Source organism: Trachinotus anak, unplaced genomic scaffold (genome assembly GCF_046630095.1).
Source record: "Trachinotus anak isolate AG129_WGS33_773 ecotype Australia unplaced genomic scaffold, CSIRO_AGI_Tana_v1 ptg000021l, whole genome shotgun sequence".
NCBI lineage: Eukaryota > Metazoa > Chordata > Actinopteri > Carangiformes > Carangidae > Trachinotus > Trachinotus anak.
Window position 1 is genome coordinate 7,084,447 of NW_027273872.1, and position 15,541 is coordinate 7,099,987.

The 15,541-nt window shown below is 39.0% G+C and overlaps 2 protein-coding genes across 8 annotated transcripts; both read right to left on the reverse strand.

Moving 5' to 3' along the window:
• spata4 (spermatogenesis associated 4) lies at positions 1-8,256 on the reverse strand. Of its 5 annotated transcripts, none has more exons than XM_071457213.1 (7): positions 7,309-8,256; positions 6,459-6,588; positions 6,094-6,212; positions 5,392-5,612; positions 4,903-5,016; positions 4,278-4,333; positions 1-2,226 (listed from the first exon to the last, which is right to left on the reverse strand). In XM_071457213.1, exons 1-7 carry the CDS (start codon positions 7,407-7,409, stop codon positions 2,212-2,214), a joined length of 756 nt encoding a protein of 251 aa, XP_071313314.1. In that variant the 5' UTR covers positions 7,410-8,256; the 3' UTR covers positions 1-2,211. The 5 variants fall into 5 exon arrangements, with proteins under 5 accessions (XP_071313314.1, XP_071313315.1, XP_071313316.1 ...); XM_071457212.1 differs by lacking the exon at positions 1-2,226 and adding an exon at positions 2,251-4,067 and having other exon boundaries at positions 4,903-5,013; XM_071457211.1 differs by lacking the exon at positions 1-2,226 and adding an exon at positions 2,251-4,067.
• A 137-nt stretch (positions 8,257-8,393) lies between these two features.
• asb5a (ankyrin repeat and SOCS box containing 5a) lies at positions 8,394-14,858 on the reverse strand. 3 transcript variants are annotated; one of them, XM_071457207.1, is made up of 7 exons: positions 14,478-14,856; positions 12,187-12,266; positions 11,262-11,369; positions 10,864-11,014; positions 10,269-10,403; positions 9,202-9,393; positions 8,394-9,038 (listed from the first exon to the last, which is right to left on the reverse strand). In XM_071457207.1, exons 1-7 carry the CDS (start codon positions 14,680-14,682, stop codon positions 8,911-8,913), a joined length of 999 nt encoding a protein of 332 aa, XP_071313308.1. In that variant the 5' UTR covers positions 14,683-14,856; the 3' UTR covers positions 8,394-8,910. The 3 variants fall into 3 exon arrangements, with proteins under 3 accessions (XP_071313308.1, XP_071313310.1, XP_071313309.1); XM_071457209.1 differs by lacking the exon at positions 14,478-14,856 and adding an exon at positions 13,468-13,853; XM_071457208.1 differs by lacking the exon at positions 11,262-11,369 and having other exon boundaries at positions 14,478-14,858.
• Positions 14,859-15,541: the final 683 nt, after the last annotated feature.

A 15,541-nucleotide genomic window follows, 5' to 3' on the forward strand; every position in this document is an offset into this window, starting at 1 on the left:
CTTGCACCTCCAAGATTGTGTCGTGAAATTTCCTTGGTCCATCCATATCCATCCATGAAAAACATGCAACTTTGCTATGTTTGAAACAAACTCTAGCTGCATTTGGTCAGAATTCACACCCATACAAAAGGAGTTAATATCATATAAATATCTTAATATGTACATTTTTATTCCATGGTCAGTGGCAGTAGTATTGCAGAGATATGACTCTTAACAACAAGATACATTGTGTGTTATTATAAGTACAGAAAATGGATTGAATGCTGGGCAGCATGAAAGTCTTTTTCCATTCTTGCTTTTGACCCAAAAGACATGTCCTCTTTGTCTTATGTTGTATTTTTACTTTAACATAGTTTCCTGTGGCTTTTGGCCTTTCTATTGTGAATCTAATAGAGGCAGGTTGGCTCATTCTTCTTGAGGGAGGAGAAGTCTTGTAGCATGTTGTTTTCTGCTGTACAGTAAAAAAGTCCACTCTTCAGCTGCTTAGCAGCCTGATAGATTTTTGTTGCTGTACTGTGTTGAGCTTATAGAGTCAGTATTTCACCCTTGCTACTTTAATTAATTACCAAATAGCAACATACAAGCCTGCTCTTTTCTTGGTACTGTTTTTCAATTTGGATCAAACATTTCCAAATACAAACAGTTTGTTAATTGCCCGACCAGAGAGGGGAACACTCTGGACCACTGTTACACCACTATCAGTGGTGCTTATCACGCCGTCCCCCGGGCTGCACTGGGCCACTCTGACCATGTCATGGTCCACCTGATTCCCACATACAAGCAGAAACTAAAACTGTGTAAACCTCCAATTGCACCAATCACCAGAACAAATTCCTTGTATGTGGAAACATACTTGGCAATAAAACTGATTCTGATTCTGATTCAAGCTCTTATTTTAAGTTCTCACATCATTTGGAGTTTTGCTCTTTGATAAATATTTGCACAGCATATGATTTTAAAATTGGAAATAGCAGTAATGAAATGAAAGATGAACTGTGTCCCAATCTGCTGGATGTTTTCATATTTGTTAAGAAGTGGTATTGTTTGCATGTGGCACATAAAAAATAATTATCTTTAGTCTCGTGGGATTAGGAAATTAACAACAGGGGCCAGCAGCGTCTTAGTGACTAATGTAACAAAACTGAAAATATGTTCATAGATAAAAGCAGTTCATCAGTGGATTCTGAATAAATGCATACAAATATGACAATCTGAAATACACATGACTTTTCACACGTTTATGTGCATGCCGACCTACAGACACACACAGTGCCCCACCCATGGCCTGGATAACATGACCACACACTAGCTAGCCGTGGCTTTGTTAATAGGGGTGGGAGATTTGCTGTGGGAGAATGGGGGAGGGCTTTTTTCAAGGGGAATCCTTTGCTTACAAAGCCTCACAATAAACCCCCCCCCTGGCTAGTGGTGTTCCTGTCTGTGCTTCCAACAAGGCGCTGACCCCTCCTCCCCCTGCTGCATCCCCCGGCCTTCACCACTAGAGCTTCCTTCACACTGTGGGCGCCGTGATGCTGATAGGAAAATTCAGCAGATGGTCAAAACACTTTCTTAGGGCATTTTAGGCGTTCTTGGTTTCAAACATCAGTTCTGTGGCATCTCCTGTTTTCATCACAAATGCTATCTGTGTTTTCTACATGAACGTAAGTGTGTGTTCATCAGCTTAAATGAATGTGCTGGCATATTATTATTGTTATTATTTTTGTACGCCTCCACCCTACGTGCAATCCTACAGCCACTGCCGGTGCTCATGAACAACAGAAGAAGCCAAAGAAGCTCACAGTAAGCTTATTAATGTCTCCTGGTTGCTCTCCAGTGTGGGCTTGCTAGTTGCCATAGCAACCAAGCCCTAGATATTGTTCAGTGGGAGAGGTGTGTAGATGTAGAATAAATATAAACATCACCCTGTAACCCTGGCCAGTGCGTTTTATGTAAAGCAGCCTATTCCACTGATTAGCATTAGTGTTGACAGTATAATTCATTTTGCATTGTAAGTATGTAATATATCAGGACTCCAGCTGTTCCTTTATTATACAGTACATTTACATGATATTGCTTCTGACTCGGTCTGGATTTTTAGTGTAAACCAACATAACCACGTGAGGAATCAAATCCAAATTCCGATGCTCATCACCCGGCGCCTGCAGAAATCAACAGGCGACAGCAACCTCCATCTTAAGTGCTGATGTGTGTTCACGCCCAGTCAAGCTGAGGGAAATCAAAAGACACTGAAAGATTAAGGAGGTCAGGTTTTACAGCTCCACTGAGGGAGGCAGGGAAAGAGGCTTTACCAGCCAGGGACTACCATGGAAACAGGATGGGCTGCCTTCACAGAGACCATCAGATATATTATAAGCTGGTGGATTTGTTCAGATGTCAGATATCCACACTTCCTCTCAAGCAATTATTGATAGATTGAGTTTGAAACTAAGTGTTATATTTCAACATTTTCTTCAGTCTAGCATTAGCTATTGTATTTGTTTGGTTTTGCTGTTGAGCCAAATGCTTCAGCTCAAGAGACAAATTCTATCTACTGTTACAGCAGTAATAGATTTCATGGTCATCTGTAGCTAATAGTCTGTTGAGGCTGTGAAGATCTTATCATTACAGCATTGTCCCATCTCTATTGAAACCCCAGGCTCTTAGACCACATGAGAAGCCAGGCAGTCAGCCAGAAACACTTATCATCCTGTCATCTGTTTTTCACGAGCCTCACAGCTCAATTGTATTGTACACTGAGTATCTATGAGTGCTTAGAGATTTGGGGCCAACAGAGTGACCTGAAATGAATTAAGGTAAAAGTGGTCTATGTGCCAGTCAATGAGGTCTGTTACTATTTCCCTTGCCAGTCAGGTGAAAACTATAGATTTAACTTTTGCAACTATGTACGTAACTGTAATTTACCAAATGTTAATGTAACTCCAGCAGTAACCATAAGGGAAAAATGTATAAATTTATACTTTTTGGACAAGTTTATAAATGCTCAATGAAGAAAGGACCCACAGAATAACGTATGGTATAAATTATATTTGTTGATGAAACTGAATCTTGCATACATTAAGTTGTAAGAAGCTGATGTTGTGCGCCTGGACAAAATCATCAACAACCAAACAATGAGCAGATTTACTCTCCCGAATCTGGGTCACAAATGGTAAATAATTAAAAATGTAAAAATTTGTCTGTCAGGATAAAACTTGTGCAGTCATTGGTGTACAGTATGTACAGATGACAGGACACAGCCCTGAGGTGATCCAGTGAAAGGACACAACATATGGTGCCATTAACGCTGACATAAAGCAATCTGTGAAAATGAAACACTAGTTCCTAGTTAAAGTACAGGACTGGCTTATGTTAAAACTAGAGGAGAGGACTCTCCCATCGGGATGCATAGAAATTAAGTAGGATAAACAGCTGTTAGGGACACAGCTATAAAATCATTATCGCAGGTATGGGATTTATGATGGTACATGAAGATGTGTCAGCACATTTAATTCATGTCACCACGGGCAAAGTTTTATCGACATCCTCAGAGAGAAACTTTGAAAATCATTCATGATTCACTAGTCCTGACATTTATTCAACGACCTAGAAATTTTAGAAAATTAATGATTAAGAAACAAAACAAGAAAATATTCTTGTCTACATGTCACAGTGACTGGTTATTCTTTAAACAGCCAGTTTAGGAATCACTTCTCAGGATTTCTTACCTGGGGTAATGAGCTGCAGCATAAGTTTACCTGTGTTTGGCCAGTGGCAGATTATAATTTCTTAGAATGCAGATTGAGAATAAGGTATATAATGGGGGGAAGATGAAGATTCAGTAAGGGGTGAAGTAGCATTTGAGTACTTAGCACAGCGAACAGCATGCACAGATAAACAGTAAAGCAGGTCAATATTTGATGCATGCACTGGTTTATTTCCTCATTTTGTCAATGGTACACCTACAGCAGTGGACCTCAGTCTCAAAAACCATTGAGAACTCTGCTCATGACTCCAAGCTGCCACCTACTGGTGCAAACAGGCATCGTCCAAACATGATGGTAGAAACACTGTAACATTACATAAACCGCAACAAACAGTGACGTAATCTGCCTTTCAAAACAAATTTTACTTGTGTGGCATAATAGTTCAGAATAAAATATGAATTATTGAGGAAACCATATCAATAGATCAAGTGACACACACATGACTATTAAAGCACAGATCTCCATCCAGTTAGTTTAATAGTTAACCTGAGAGCGTCTGACAGGCTGACGCACCTTTATCTCCTTAAAGGACACAGCAGCTCCACTACAGGTCGACGAGGAGCACAACTCTAGAACACCAGAAATGGGGAAATAGTGTGTCTAAGTGCAGCTGCAATTACATTCACATCAATAAATCAAATATGTTCTGTGAACTAGGTTATTTGGCAGCAGTGAAAGAAGTAATGAAACAAAGTAACTTTAATTATATATAATATGAATTCACATTGTCATTGCACCCTTGATACAGCCTTCAAATGGGATACTGCCTCTGAGGAGTAAAACATTCCTTTTATGTCTCCCCCTTTCAAAGAAACTGTTGTGCACATTTAAATGTTGAAACTTAAATGTTTTTGAGAAGCAGGTGATGTGCTGGTGACAGATGCACTGTTTTTCATCTACATTGTTTCAAAGCAAGTGACTGAGCCTTTTGCTACTGAAACACAGGCAGAATAGTTGATCCTTTAGAAAGAATCAAAGTTAACTAAACGTGCTCTCTGCATTTTCATCACTTTAACTGTCACTATTTGCCAAAACCATTACAAACTGCTGAACCCAGATGATGCATTTGAGCATCACTGTCATCATAATCAATAAACTCAATACACTGTTTAGAGAGAATGTAAGATGTTACACTTACTTGATGTGGTGGCTCTAGATGAAGGGCTGTCAAAGCACTTGTTATCCTGGCTGGATGGCAAAAGTCTTTTGGCTGCCAGCTGACCCAGATTTGGCTTCCTTTTAAAACGTCCTGCTGTCACCCAACCAAAGAAACAGTCAGAATTTGCCAAATTCTGTCACATTCAGAGAAATATGGTTTATGAGTTTTTAAAATGTCCTTTCCATACTGTAGATCATGCAGTTTTACGTCTAACCCCATATTCCCAATATAGTATGCCAATAATATGTCAGGCCCTGTCAGTCCATGTGAGTTATTGTGTCATTCTCATGACGAAGCACAGGGCATTACTGTAACTTCATCTGACATACATTAATTCAGATCAAAAAAAGAAAAAAAAAAAACTAAACTACAGAAAAGCTGTGATAGCACCCTGTATTTGCCTCAAGACCATGATGACACATGGTATGGAGCACAAACAAGACATACATTGATAACAAAACTCCTCACCAGGGTTGAGAGCCCTCTCTGTAGCTTTGTGCTCCAGGTGCCTGTGGAGGATGACTTCTGCCTTCCTCTGGTTAGTGCTGATGTCGGGTTTGGCCATGATCTCTGTTATCCTTAGGTTGTTCTTGATGGCTTTAGAGGCCGTGGAGCGGGCCAGTGTGGGCAGCAGCTCCTGGTAGTCTTGGTCGGTGAAATCTGACTCTGGGCCCTCAACACCTCTTATGCTGAGAAGGGGAGACTCATGAAGGTTATAATTATGTACAGGAATCTATCATTATATTTGTATCTGTTTAGAATTTGTGTCAGTGTCATTTTTACATTGTGTAGATGTGCTGTTAATTAACTGACTGGCCAACTGACCCTGTTTTTATCTGGGTTCAAGTGCACTAGAAACTGGTTAGTGAGGTATTTTGTTTGCTTTTCAGTGGCCCTGTGCTGTTCTTACTTCAGTATCAACGTCCCTTCATTTTCAGTTACATTACTAGAAATAATAGCAATATCCCTGATCTTTCCAGAAACATCACTATTAAGTGAAATCTGAGAGTGTAACAATCAACCCTGTGACAGTGTAACAGGAAGGTTATATGTTATAGCTATATATATATATATATATGCTATATAAACATATTATCTATCTACCCAGTGAATTTTTGACTCTGCCTAAAATGGTTTAAATTTCCTCCCCTGCTCCCAACCAACCCTTACCTCCTGTTGGTTAAAATGGTATAAACCTCCTGCACCAGCAGCTCAGCTGCTCCTGGTTTACAGTGAATGGTTCCCTCAACAACCTCCTTCCTCAAGTGCATATTCTGCTTCTGTAAAGACTGGGACAATAGACAGTTTCAGTAATTATCTGACTCAAAATAAGAATTTTCTGTTTCATATCGACCCAGTAAATGTAGGTAATATCACAACACTAAATGCAGGTTTACTTTCAGGGAACATGAAACGGCATTAAATACCATGGTGAACATGGAAAATTCATTTAAACCACATGCCAACTGAAATGAATGATGAAGACATTTCTTCTCCCCTCATAATATTTTCTGACATTTTCCTCCTCGTCTTACCCGCTCTATCTGGCTCCAGTTTTTCTGCTTGGCAGAAAGTGATGTTCCTTTGTCATATGAATGCTCTGAAAAGTCTTGAGGGTAATAACGAGAAAATATCTCTGCCACAAGGTAACCACTGGAAAAATCTCTGGAAATAAAAAGTAGGGAAACAGAGCGAGTATATTTACTCCACCACTTTGAACAATCTGCTGTCTTGGGAACACTGGAAAGCACTTTTTTCTGCATTTCTTGTTATAGTATATTTATTGCTATTGTTGCTGTTATTCTTATTATATTCTATCAATCTTTCCCAGTTTTTTTGTGACCTTGATTATTCTTTTTACATTTTATTTCATTATAATTCTGTGTTCTGTGTGGTGCTACAGCCTCCTGTTACTGTGAGATCTTTCCAATATTAAATATGGCAGGGTCACTCAAAAAATACTCAATCAAAACGAGTACTGAGTATTGTTTTAAAATAAAATACCCTGTCCAGGAAGATATGTTAAAACCCCTAGTTGACACTGGAGATGTTTCAGGTGTAGCTAGGTTAAAACTGGGTTAAATTTGTTTGAAATTGTGATTTACTTTTAGACATTTAGTAAGTTCGCCTTTGTTTTAGCTGCAATGAGATTTCAGCATTAACATATAGAAAACTAGTTTTGTCAATTAACATGCATCTGAGTCGTTTTCAAACGTCGAGGGTTAAATGCGACCAGGACCCGCAATAACCTTTTCATCCACATTTATTCCGGTTTTAAAATAGACTTTGAGGTACAAATAATGTTTAAATGTACTCTGTGGATAGTGGATGTGTTTACTGTGAGTTAGTCTGCTATTTATGTCATTCATAAAACCACAACTTTACCTGCGCACATTCCTCGGGTGAAATGACAGGTGGAGGCTGTGCAGCCACTGGACGGCGTCTCTTGGCAGTCCTGCTTTTCTGAGGCACTGTGCGTAAGACATGTCGCCCTGAGCCCAGTGAAACCTTCCAACCAATCTCGTTTTTGTATGACAAGCAAACTTATGGAGCCACACTGAGCCTTAACTGACTTGCCCAGTTTCAAGTTTCCTGGACTTTTTTTGTGTTTATATTTCCATGGCAACGACGCACTTCCTTGTCCTGGTCCTGTGGCACCGCCAGGGCAGCACCATACCACGATGACGGGTTGCTGCCCTCTAGAGGATGTAGCATGAATACAGACTCTAATAATACATTAACATCCATTTTACCTGTGTATGGCATTGACAACACTTTATTTTAGGAACCCCACCCGAAAGCACTATGTATATATAATGTAGTTGGAAGCAGCAGGTAATTTTGTTTATGAACAATAACTTCCTCATGTGGACACTCATAAGTGCAGGCTGCTGTATAAAGAGATAATAAATGTCAATATAGTAAAGCACAGTTGTAATATTATAAAATATGCCTTCAGTGGGAGATGTTTTAATCACTGACAAATACTATACATTAATAAATACTTAAGTTCTCGTGGCTCACTTTAAGTCCCCCTTAAAGTGCTGGCAAACAAATAAATAAAAGTATTTCATATTATCATCTTTATCAATACAGATATTTAATTTGATCATGAAAGTGAAATAATTCAATGCATGTAATAATTAAATGTTATTAAATGTTATTTTATTCTTCCACTTTATTCATATGATTATGTAGTTCTTAATGTCTTTGAGCATTATTACAGTATTAGCTAATGTCTCAGCTATAGAAACAAATACTTGCTGCTCCACCCACTCATACTTTCCATGTGAGACTTTCCAATAAGGTCAGTCGCTGCAACTTGTCAGTACTCAGTAGACAAATAGCAACCAGCAACAATTTTTATTTTAGGATTTTTGAAATTATCCTACTGCATTTCTGTGTCAAACACCAGTAACACAGCAAACATGTGTATTTTTGAAAAACAGCAAGTTTTGGAATGCACCAAGTTTCAATTTTTTTTTTAATTATCTAGTCATATGCAATGCATTACGTATCAAATTCAAAACTATGCATACTCAATCATACATATATTTTGTGTATTTATGTGACGTTATAATCTTTGGTAAAGGTTTCAAAGTGATCACTCTCTTGTAGCTGTTGCAACTATCAAGATATCTTCTAAACACAGCAAATCTGAATAGTAAATTAAGTTGTATTTATTATATTATTTCTTCATAATATATCCAGGGAAGGCTAAGCCTAATGGCTTCTTTTAGCAGTATCCTGCTTCACATTCATCCAGGTCCCCACATCCAACTTGGGACGCAGGCCAGCTCAACACAGCTTGGTACTCTCAGCTACTCAGTGGCTGCTCTGTGACTAATTTCAAATTATTTGTTCTTACTTCATTGTCTGGCACCTAAAATTAAAGGTGGGAAGAGTTCATGGAGTTGATGTGCTGTTAGTGTGAATGGCGTCTTTCTATAAGTCCCATTTAGGCAGACAGTTTGGTTGTTCTGCCTGTCATTGGTACTGCAGGTAGTTCCTTAGCCTGTTGGGCAGGGGAAGGTGGGAAAGGAGGTGGAGTCTGTCACGGCCAACGCAGTTCCTGATGCACTGACGGCACAGCTGGCTCAGCAGTCGTGGTGTAGCTGTGAAAGGAGACAATGATAAATTATTTGGGGTGTAGAATTAAATCATAGACAACTTCCACATATAATCCAAGACCTTTAATTGAAATTAAATTAAACAACAAGGGTAAGCAAGCGAAGGTCCAACACTGCATACACAACCAAGCTACGAGTCACTTTGTACCTTCATAGAGCAGTAGAAAGCCCTCTGTTAGACTGCTGGGTGGCGCCACATCTACTGGCCTCTGAAAGTCTGTGTTCCTGGCATTAATGTCTGCACCAAAGTCCAGCAGCAGCTTCACTACTGCTGTGCAGTCTTTCTCTGCAGCTGCATGTAGAGGTGAATCCAGGGATTTGCCTTTCTGTACATTGGCACCTGTGTGGAGGAAAACTTGAGTCAAATCAGAAAACTTCAAAGTTGGACACTTCTGCCTTTGTGAACCTGACAATTTCCTACATTTTCTGAATTTTACTTCGAGCAGCCCTGAGAGATTGGTGTAAGCTTGTTACTTTTAATCAAAGGTAGACATACAAACATACACATAGCTCGGAAATGTGGTCAGTCAGCTGTGGGCTACATGTGATTGCTCTGCCGCTTCTTGTAGTGCTCAAAATGCAGCATGCGTTGTGTCTAAAATGTTTGAATTCTCCTCATATAATATCCAGAAAATTCCCCCAATGTGGGACTAATACAGGACTGTCTTATCTTAAGAGTTGCAGAAAAAATTGGCAAACGCCTACTGCTCGGTGCAGCATTGCCTCGATGATTTATATAACTGACAAAAAATAAAGCTGTTTTACTGCCGCTAATTTTATTACTCTTAGTTGTAATGCAGAGTCGAGGTATAAATGCCTTTTCAGAGGCGTTTAAAATTTATTGTGCATGCACATGTGTCTGTGTATTTATTTCCTTGTCTGTGTACAAGAAGTCTTTATCTCTGCCATGGAGGTTATGTTTTTACCTGTGTGTGTGTGTGTCTGTTTGTTTAAGAGCAGGATTACGCAAAAAAGTACTGGACTGATTTGCAGTAAACTTGGAGGGATGGGACGTGTGCCAGGGAAGAGCCCATTACATTTTTGGGGCAGATCTGGATCATTTACTCTGAATTTGAATTTTTTTCTCTGAAGTCTGGTGTATGTTGTTTGACATTGGCCTCGGCGGAGCTCTGTGCTCTCTGAGTGCCTTTCTAGTTTAGGATGTGTGCCTGTCTGTATGGAGATGTAAAGATCCACACTGTGGTGTGGGCTGACCTTCCCTCAGGAGTTTCCTGGCACACTCCAGCTCTTGGCAGACGCAGGCTGTATAGAGAGCTGTGCCCAGGTGAGGAATGTCCATGTCCACATCTGCCCCCCAAGTCACCAGAGCCTCCACACAACCGTAATGACCTGGAAGTAATGGAGCATGAAGACAGTAATCAGTTTGTGACAATGTGAAATTATTCTCCAAGCTGTCCACTCCGGTCATGTTGGGGTTTACTTTTAAAGCTCACAGTGAAGGTTTGTTAGAAAGAGCTTTATAGCACAATAAAGGACATAAAAAAACAGGTTGGAAGACCGGATCAAGCACACGTTGTAATCAGTAGTTAGAATGAAATATCGGTTTATGTTATACCAGAAACAGATATTTAGTAGTGATGTAATGTCAGGATATTGAATATCAACAGCAAACAGATAAAAATTGATATTGATTGATTGAGAGATATTTAATTAAAAGCTTTGAACCAGAACTTACTTGTGACAACTCACTGCCGCTCATTTTATAAATTCAATATATTCAAAAAAGTAAATGCAAAACATCCTGATACATGAATTGATCCATTTAGTTATTTTTGATATTTTGTCATACCTTTGCTGGTAGCTTCATGGATAGGTGAGGGGTGGTACACAAGGCTCTGAGCTTTTGCTCCATTTTCTAACAGAATTTCAGTGCATGCCACACTGCCCACTGTACAGGCGTTGAACAGAGGGGTAACTCCATCAATTGTAGAAGCATTGACCTGTAAACACATTTTCTTTTTATTGTTATTTTTAGACCTTGTTTAACCATGCAGGTTGACTAATAGCAGCAGCCTGGGGGAACAGTTGAAGGGGAACGTAAACTTAATAGCTCTACAGTGACTGGAGATGGAGAGCAGTGTATTGCACATTTGTTACTCCTATCCAAATTTTCCCAGCCATGGAAATTACATTTGACCTGTGCAGTTTAGCAGCATTAAAGAGCCATAAGGCCAATATGTGACTTACATTTGCTCCAGCATCAATGAGAGCTCGGGCACAAGCAACGTGGTCTCCAAGACAGGCCTCATGAAGGGGTGTCACATGGTCTATAGTCAGAACATTCACATTGTGACCCTGGAAAGCGAATCAAACAGGCCCAGACATTCAGCGTGTTTGGGGGCATTGGGTAATACATGACCTTTGTCAACCTCTGTTGGCAAATCCTTGGAATTGCAAAAAGATCAATAAGGCTTATCTCTTTTTATATAACAGACACATCCTCCTCAGTTATGGTTCTCAGTAACTGACAAACTATGTATTCTCTACAGTCACATTTTAACAATAGAGATTAATGAGTTTGCTAATTAAAGCGCAGATCCAATAAAAGTCTGGTAAAGAGCTAATGAATCACCATGTAGAATACTGTAATGATATTGCTGCTTTGTCATGAGCTTGTCTGAGTTGAGAACAAGGCATTGTGGGCTTTGTAGCTGAAATGGCTTGATCTCTTGTGGCACATTCCTCCATCTGTGAGCAGCTGAGAGTGCACATAAAAGTGGAGATTGCAACTGAATGCATTCCCAGTCAGTTTCTCATGAACCCCCCTCAGATACAATATATAATCTTTTTTTTTGGTAATGTGTAACATCAAAAATATGTAATTTGCCGCAAACAAACACTTTTATTTATGGGGAGGGACAAATAAGAATATCCAAATCTAATTAAAAGGATGCAGATTGATGAATTTAATAAATCATCTGTGAAAGGAGGTGCCCCTTTAAATAACCTCAGATAACCCCAGACTTTCCTCCAAACCTCTGTCTCTGTATCTGACTGGTAATCTAAAATAGCTACTGAACCTAATATAACTGCACGAAGGAAAGTTACAACAGATCCATGTGTACAGAAGAGGGAGATGCACGTGACTCTCTTAGGACTGTGTTCTCGTCACCTGTAAAATGAGGGTCCTGAGGGCCAGGAGTCGGCCCTGACTTGCAGCATCATGGAGAGGTGAGCGGTCCGCCCAGGATCCTGTGGTGGGAATAACAAGTTAGTTTGCTTCTAATTACATTTACCTGATGCTTTTATCCAAAACCATTTTAGGTGACCCACAGTATTAGACAGTATACAAATACAACACACAAATATTCCATCTGCCCTGGAGTATTGATGACAGCTCAGCACCAGTACGTAGATATTAGATGAAAATATTTAATGTATTTATTACCAGCATTACTAGTTTATATTGCGAAATACTCTAACTGAATGTAATAGATAAACATTAAGCATTATGTACCAGTGAAAACAACTCAGGGTTCCTACAGGTCTTGTGAATTTGAGAAGAAAATCAAGGCCTTAAAAGTTTTTGAAGATAGACACAAATTGACTTGGGCCATTTAAAGTGCTTGACTTTATATATCTTGTTCAACAATAGAAACTGAAGTTCATTTGACAATTTTTTAACTTAATATTAGTAAATAGGCTTCGTGCTGCTGTCAGCATGGGTGTTGCCCGCCGTCTCTGTCTCTGCTGCTCAGTTTACACAATATATTGTTTAGCTGTGTTGTGTTAGAGAAAGTGAGAGAGCACGTAGTCTGCCATCACTGAAATACAGCACTGCTGAGATGTGTTCACAACAGTCAAGCTTCTCTCTCGTTTTAATTGTTGTCTTTGAGCTTCTGCAAAGCCTGACAGCTCTGATTATAAAAATTCTCGCGTTGCAGCAGCAATTGATCTGTGTCTCAAACCACGCCTTGTTGGGTCCTTAAATTTGAAGGAATTGGGCTTGGAAAGCCCTTGAAAAGTCCTTGAATTTATTTTTTTTGACAGTATGGGACCCCGACAACAGTGATTCTATTTCTTTATACAATTATTTTACTTACTTGGATATTTTTCTGTTACCAACTCTGAGTTTATTTATTCTGTCTGATAATATCACAATTCATTTATTCCTTAACCATCACAGCTTCTAAATGAAATCCCAACCACAAATATATTTATCAAATTCATATTTTACCCTCTCTGGTCATGCGTTACCCTCATCTTCCGAGAGTTAACGCATGGGGCAGGGTATTATTATGTGACTAATGGTGCTTGAAAAGTCCTGATGCATTTAACTCAGCACATTCACAATCCATTCACATGACAAATTAATATAAACTTGACAAATAGCCTGTAGCTATTTTGATGTAAACTTGGCAACAAAAAAAAAGGAAAAAATCCTTAGGCACACCTGAGTCAATGTCCAGAATAACAGCCAATGCATTCCACACATTATCATCATCACTATCCTTTTCTTCCATTTTAATCATAATTTATAGATAATAATCTAATCTAATCTAATGTTTTCTTTGAAACTCATGCTATTGTATTCATGCAGCCTATTTTCCTTGACAGACACTAATTTGAAATATGGGTGTTAAGAACCAGTCATCAGATTTCTAAGAACAAGGAAGACCATGTCTACAGAACCGTGACTAATAACCCAAGCTTGGCTAATTAGTATTCCACGGAGTGAGTCCACTTTGAATTAAACATTCCCTTGAACGATAGCTACAGATTATGTTGTCGTCGCCTCTCTTCCCTCAGAATGTGTCTTCGAACCGCCTGTCCCTGAGAATGTGGAGTGTTGTTTTGGTTGCTGTCTGAGTGTGAAAGGGTGCACTGCATAGCTGGGAATGGAAACTAGGGCAGGATGGGGGTGGTGAGGAAGGAGGAGGGGGGGGGTATCATGACTGTGTTCTATTAATACATTCGAGAAAAAGAGCTGCCAGCCTACAGTGTCTTCGTTTAATATTGAATGTACAGTTCAGGGTTTATAAGCAGCTATTAAGCTAATAAAATGAAAGTAGGCTATCATTCGTATCTACAGTATGTATTAATGTGAATACAATTAATGACTCATATACTCACTGGATTAGCAATGCAGTATTTATAGCTCATTTGTAAACACGGAAATTGTGAGGGGGTGTGAGTGAGCTTATGTGAGTGGGGTGTGCGTTTACTTGATTTTATAACAAACAATATTTTCTACCTATCCTATGACCTTCTGTGCCTGAGGTCAAACACGTTTCTGGTTGTGTAGTGTAAACACAGTTACATTGTGATTACACTTTCCACCAGATCTTCCCTAAACGCACACATATATACGCTTCAAATGGTGCAGTTAGTTGGAGCAATCAAGCCACCTCAAGAAAAAAAACAACTCTGTTAAGCTTTTATGGTTTTCTCACTGGTACTCACTGTGTTGTTGACCATAATCATAGAACTCTGCTGATATCCTGGCTGCCTCTTTACGGTTCCCACGGACAATGTAGAAGTATGTCAGCAAGTTAAGAGAAATCTTAACAAAGAGCTTAAAGCAGAACAGTGCCAAGATGCTGAGGTAAACATTGGACAACTGGGCCGTGAAAGGCTTGTTAGTTAGTTCCTCTGGTGGGTCTGACATTTCCTCTGGCACGTTACAGAAGAGCTTTGGTTGTGATGAGGGCAGGATCAGATGCCACTCCAAAAAGCAGAAGAGTAGCCTACTTTTTCTCCCAGTGTACTGACTGGTCGGCTGGTCCTGACAACGTACCGGCTGGAAAAAAATGCTTTGCAGCTGCTACTGTGCCTGAGAGCAACTACTGCACTGCTATTGTACAATGTGAGTGTGTATGGTCAAAAGTTACACAAATTTCAGTGTTACACTTTACTTGTTCTTGCCAAAAATGTGACATAAAATGTATTTTGTAAACTATGATAGTATTTAATTGTAGGTGAATGAAATAAAAAAAAAAAAAAACTGCATACATTTTACTCATGAGAGTATTTAAAGCTGGATAAACAAGATAAAAAAAAACATTTTTTCCACTTGACAGTTTATTTCTGAATAATATAAAACATATTTTTAAAATATATTTTTTGAATACCTTTGTACTCACAAGAGATTTGAAATAAATTGGATTTAAATAGTTTAAAAATGCATTTTTCTATAAATTCACTCACTCAAAATAACTCACAATGGTGTTTTATTGTAGATGGAATTTAGAAAGAAATCCAAGCCAACAAACAAAAAACAAACAAAAAACAAACCAAAAAAAAAACCCCAAAACATTATTTTGTGTACCAAGGTACAAAGGTCATTCTACATGTGAAGCCACTGTCAACAAGCTTACTGAATCAATTATTAAAATGTTGGATAAATAAGGTACAAAACCCAACAGATGTGCCTGTAGATTGTATCCATTTTAATAAATGCTAGATGCTGGCATTCAGCCTGTTTACGTGAGACTTGCGACTTGAGAATTGTCTGTCTTGCTGCCAAT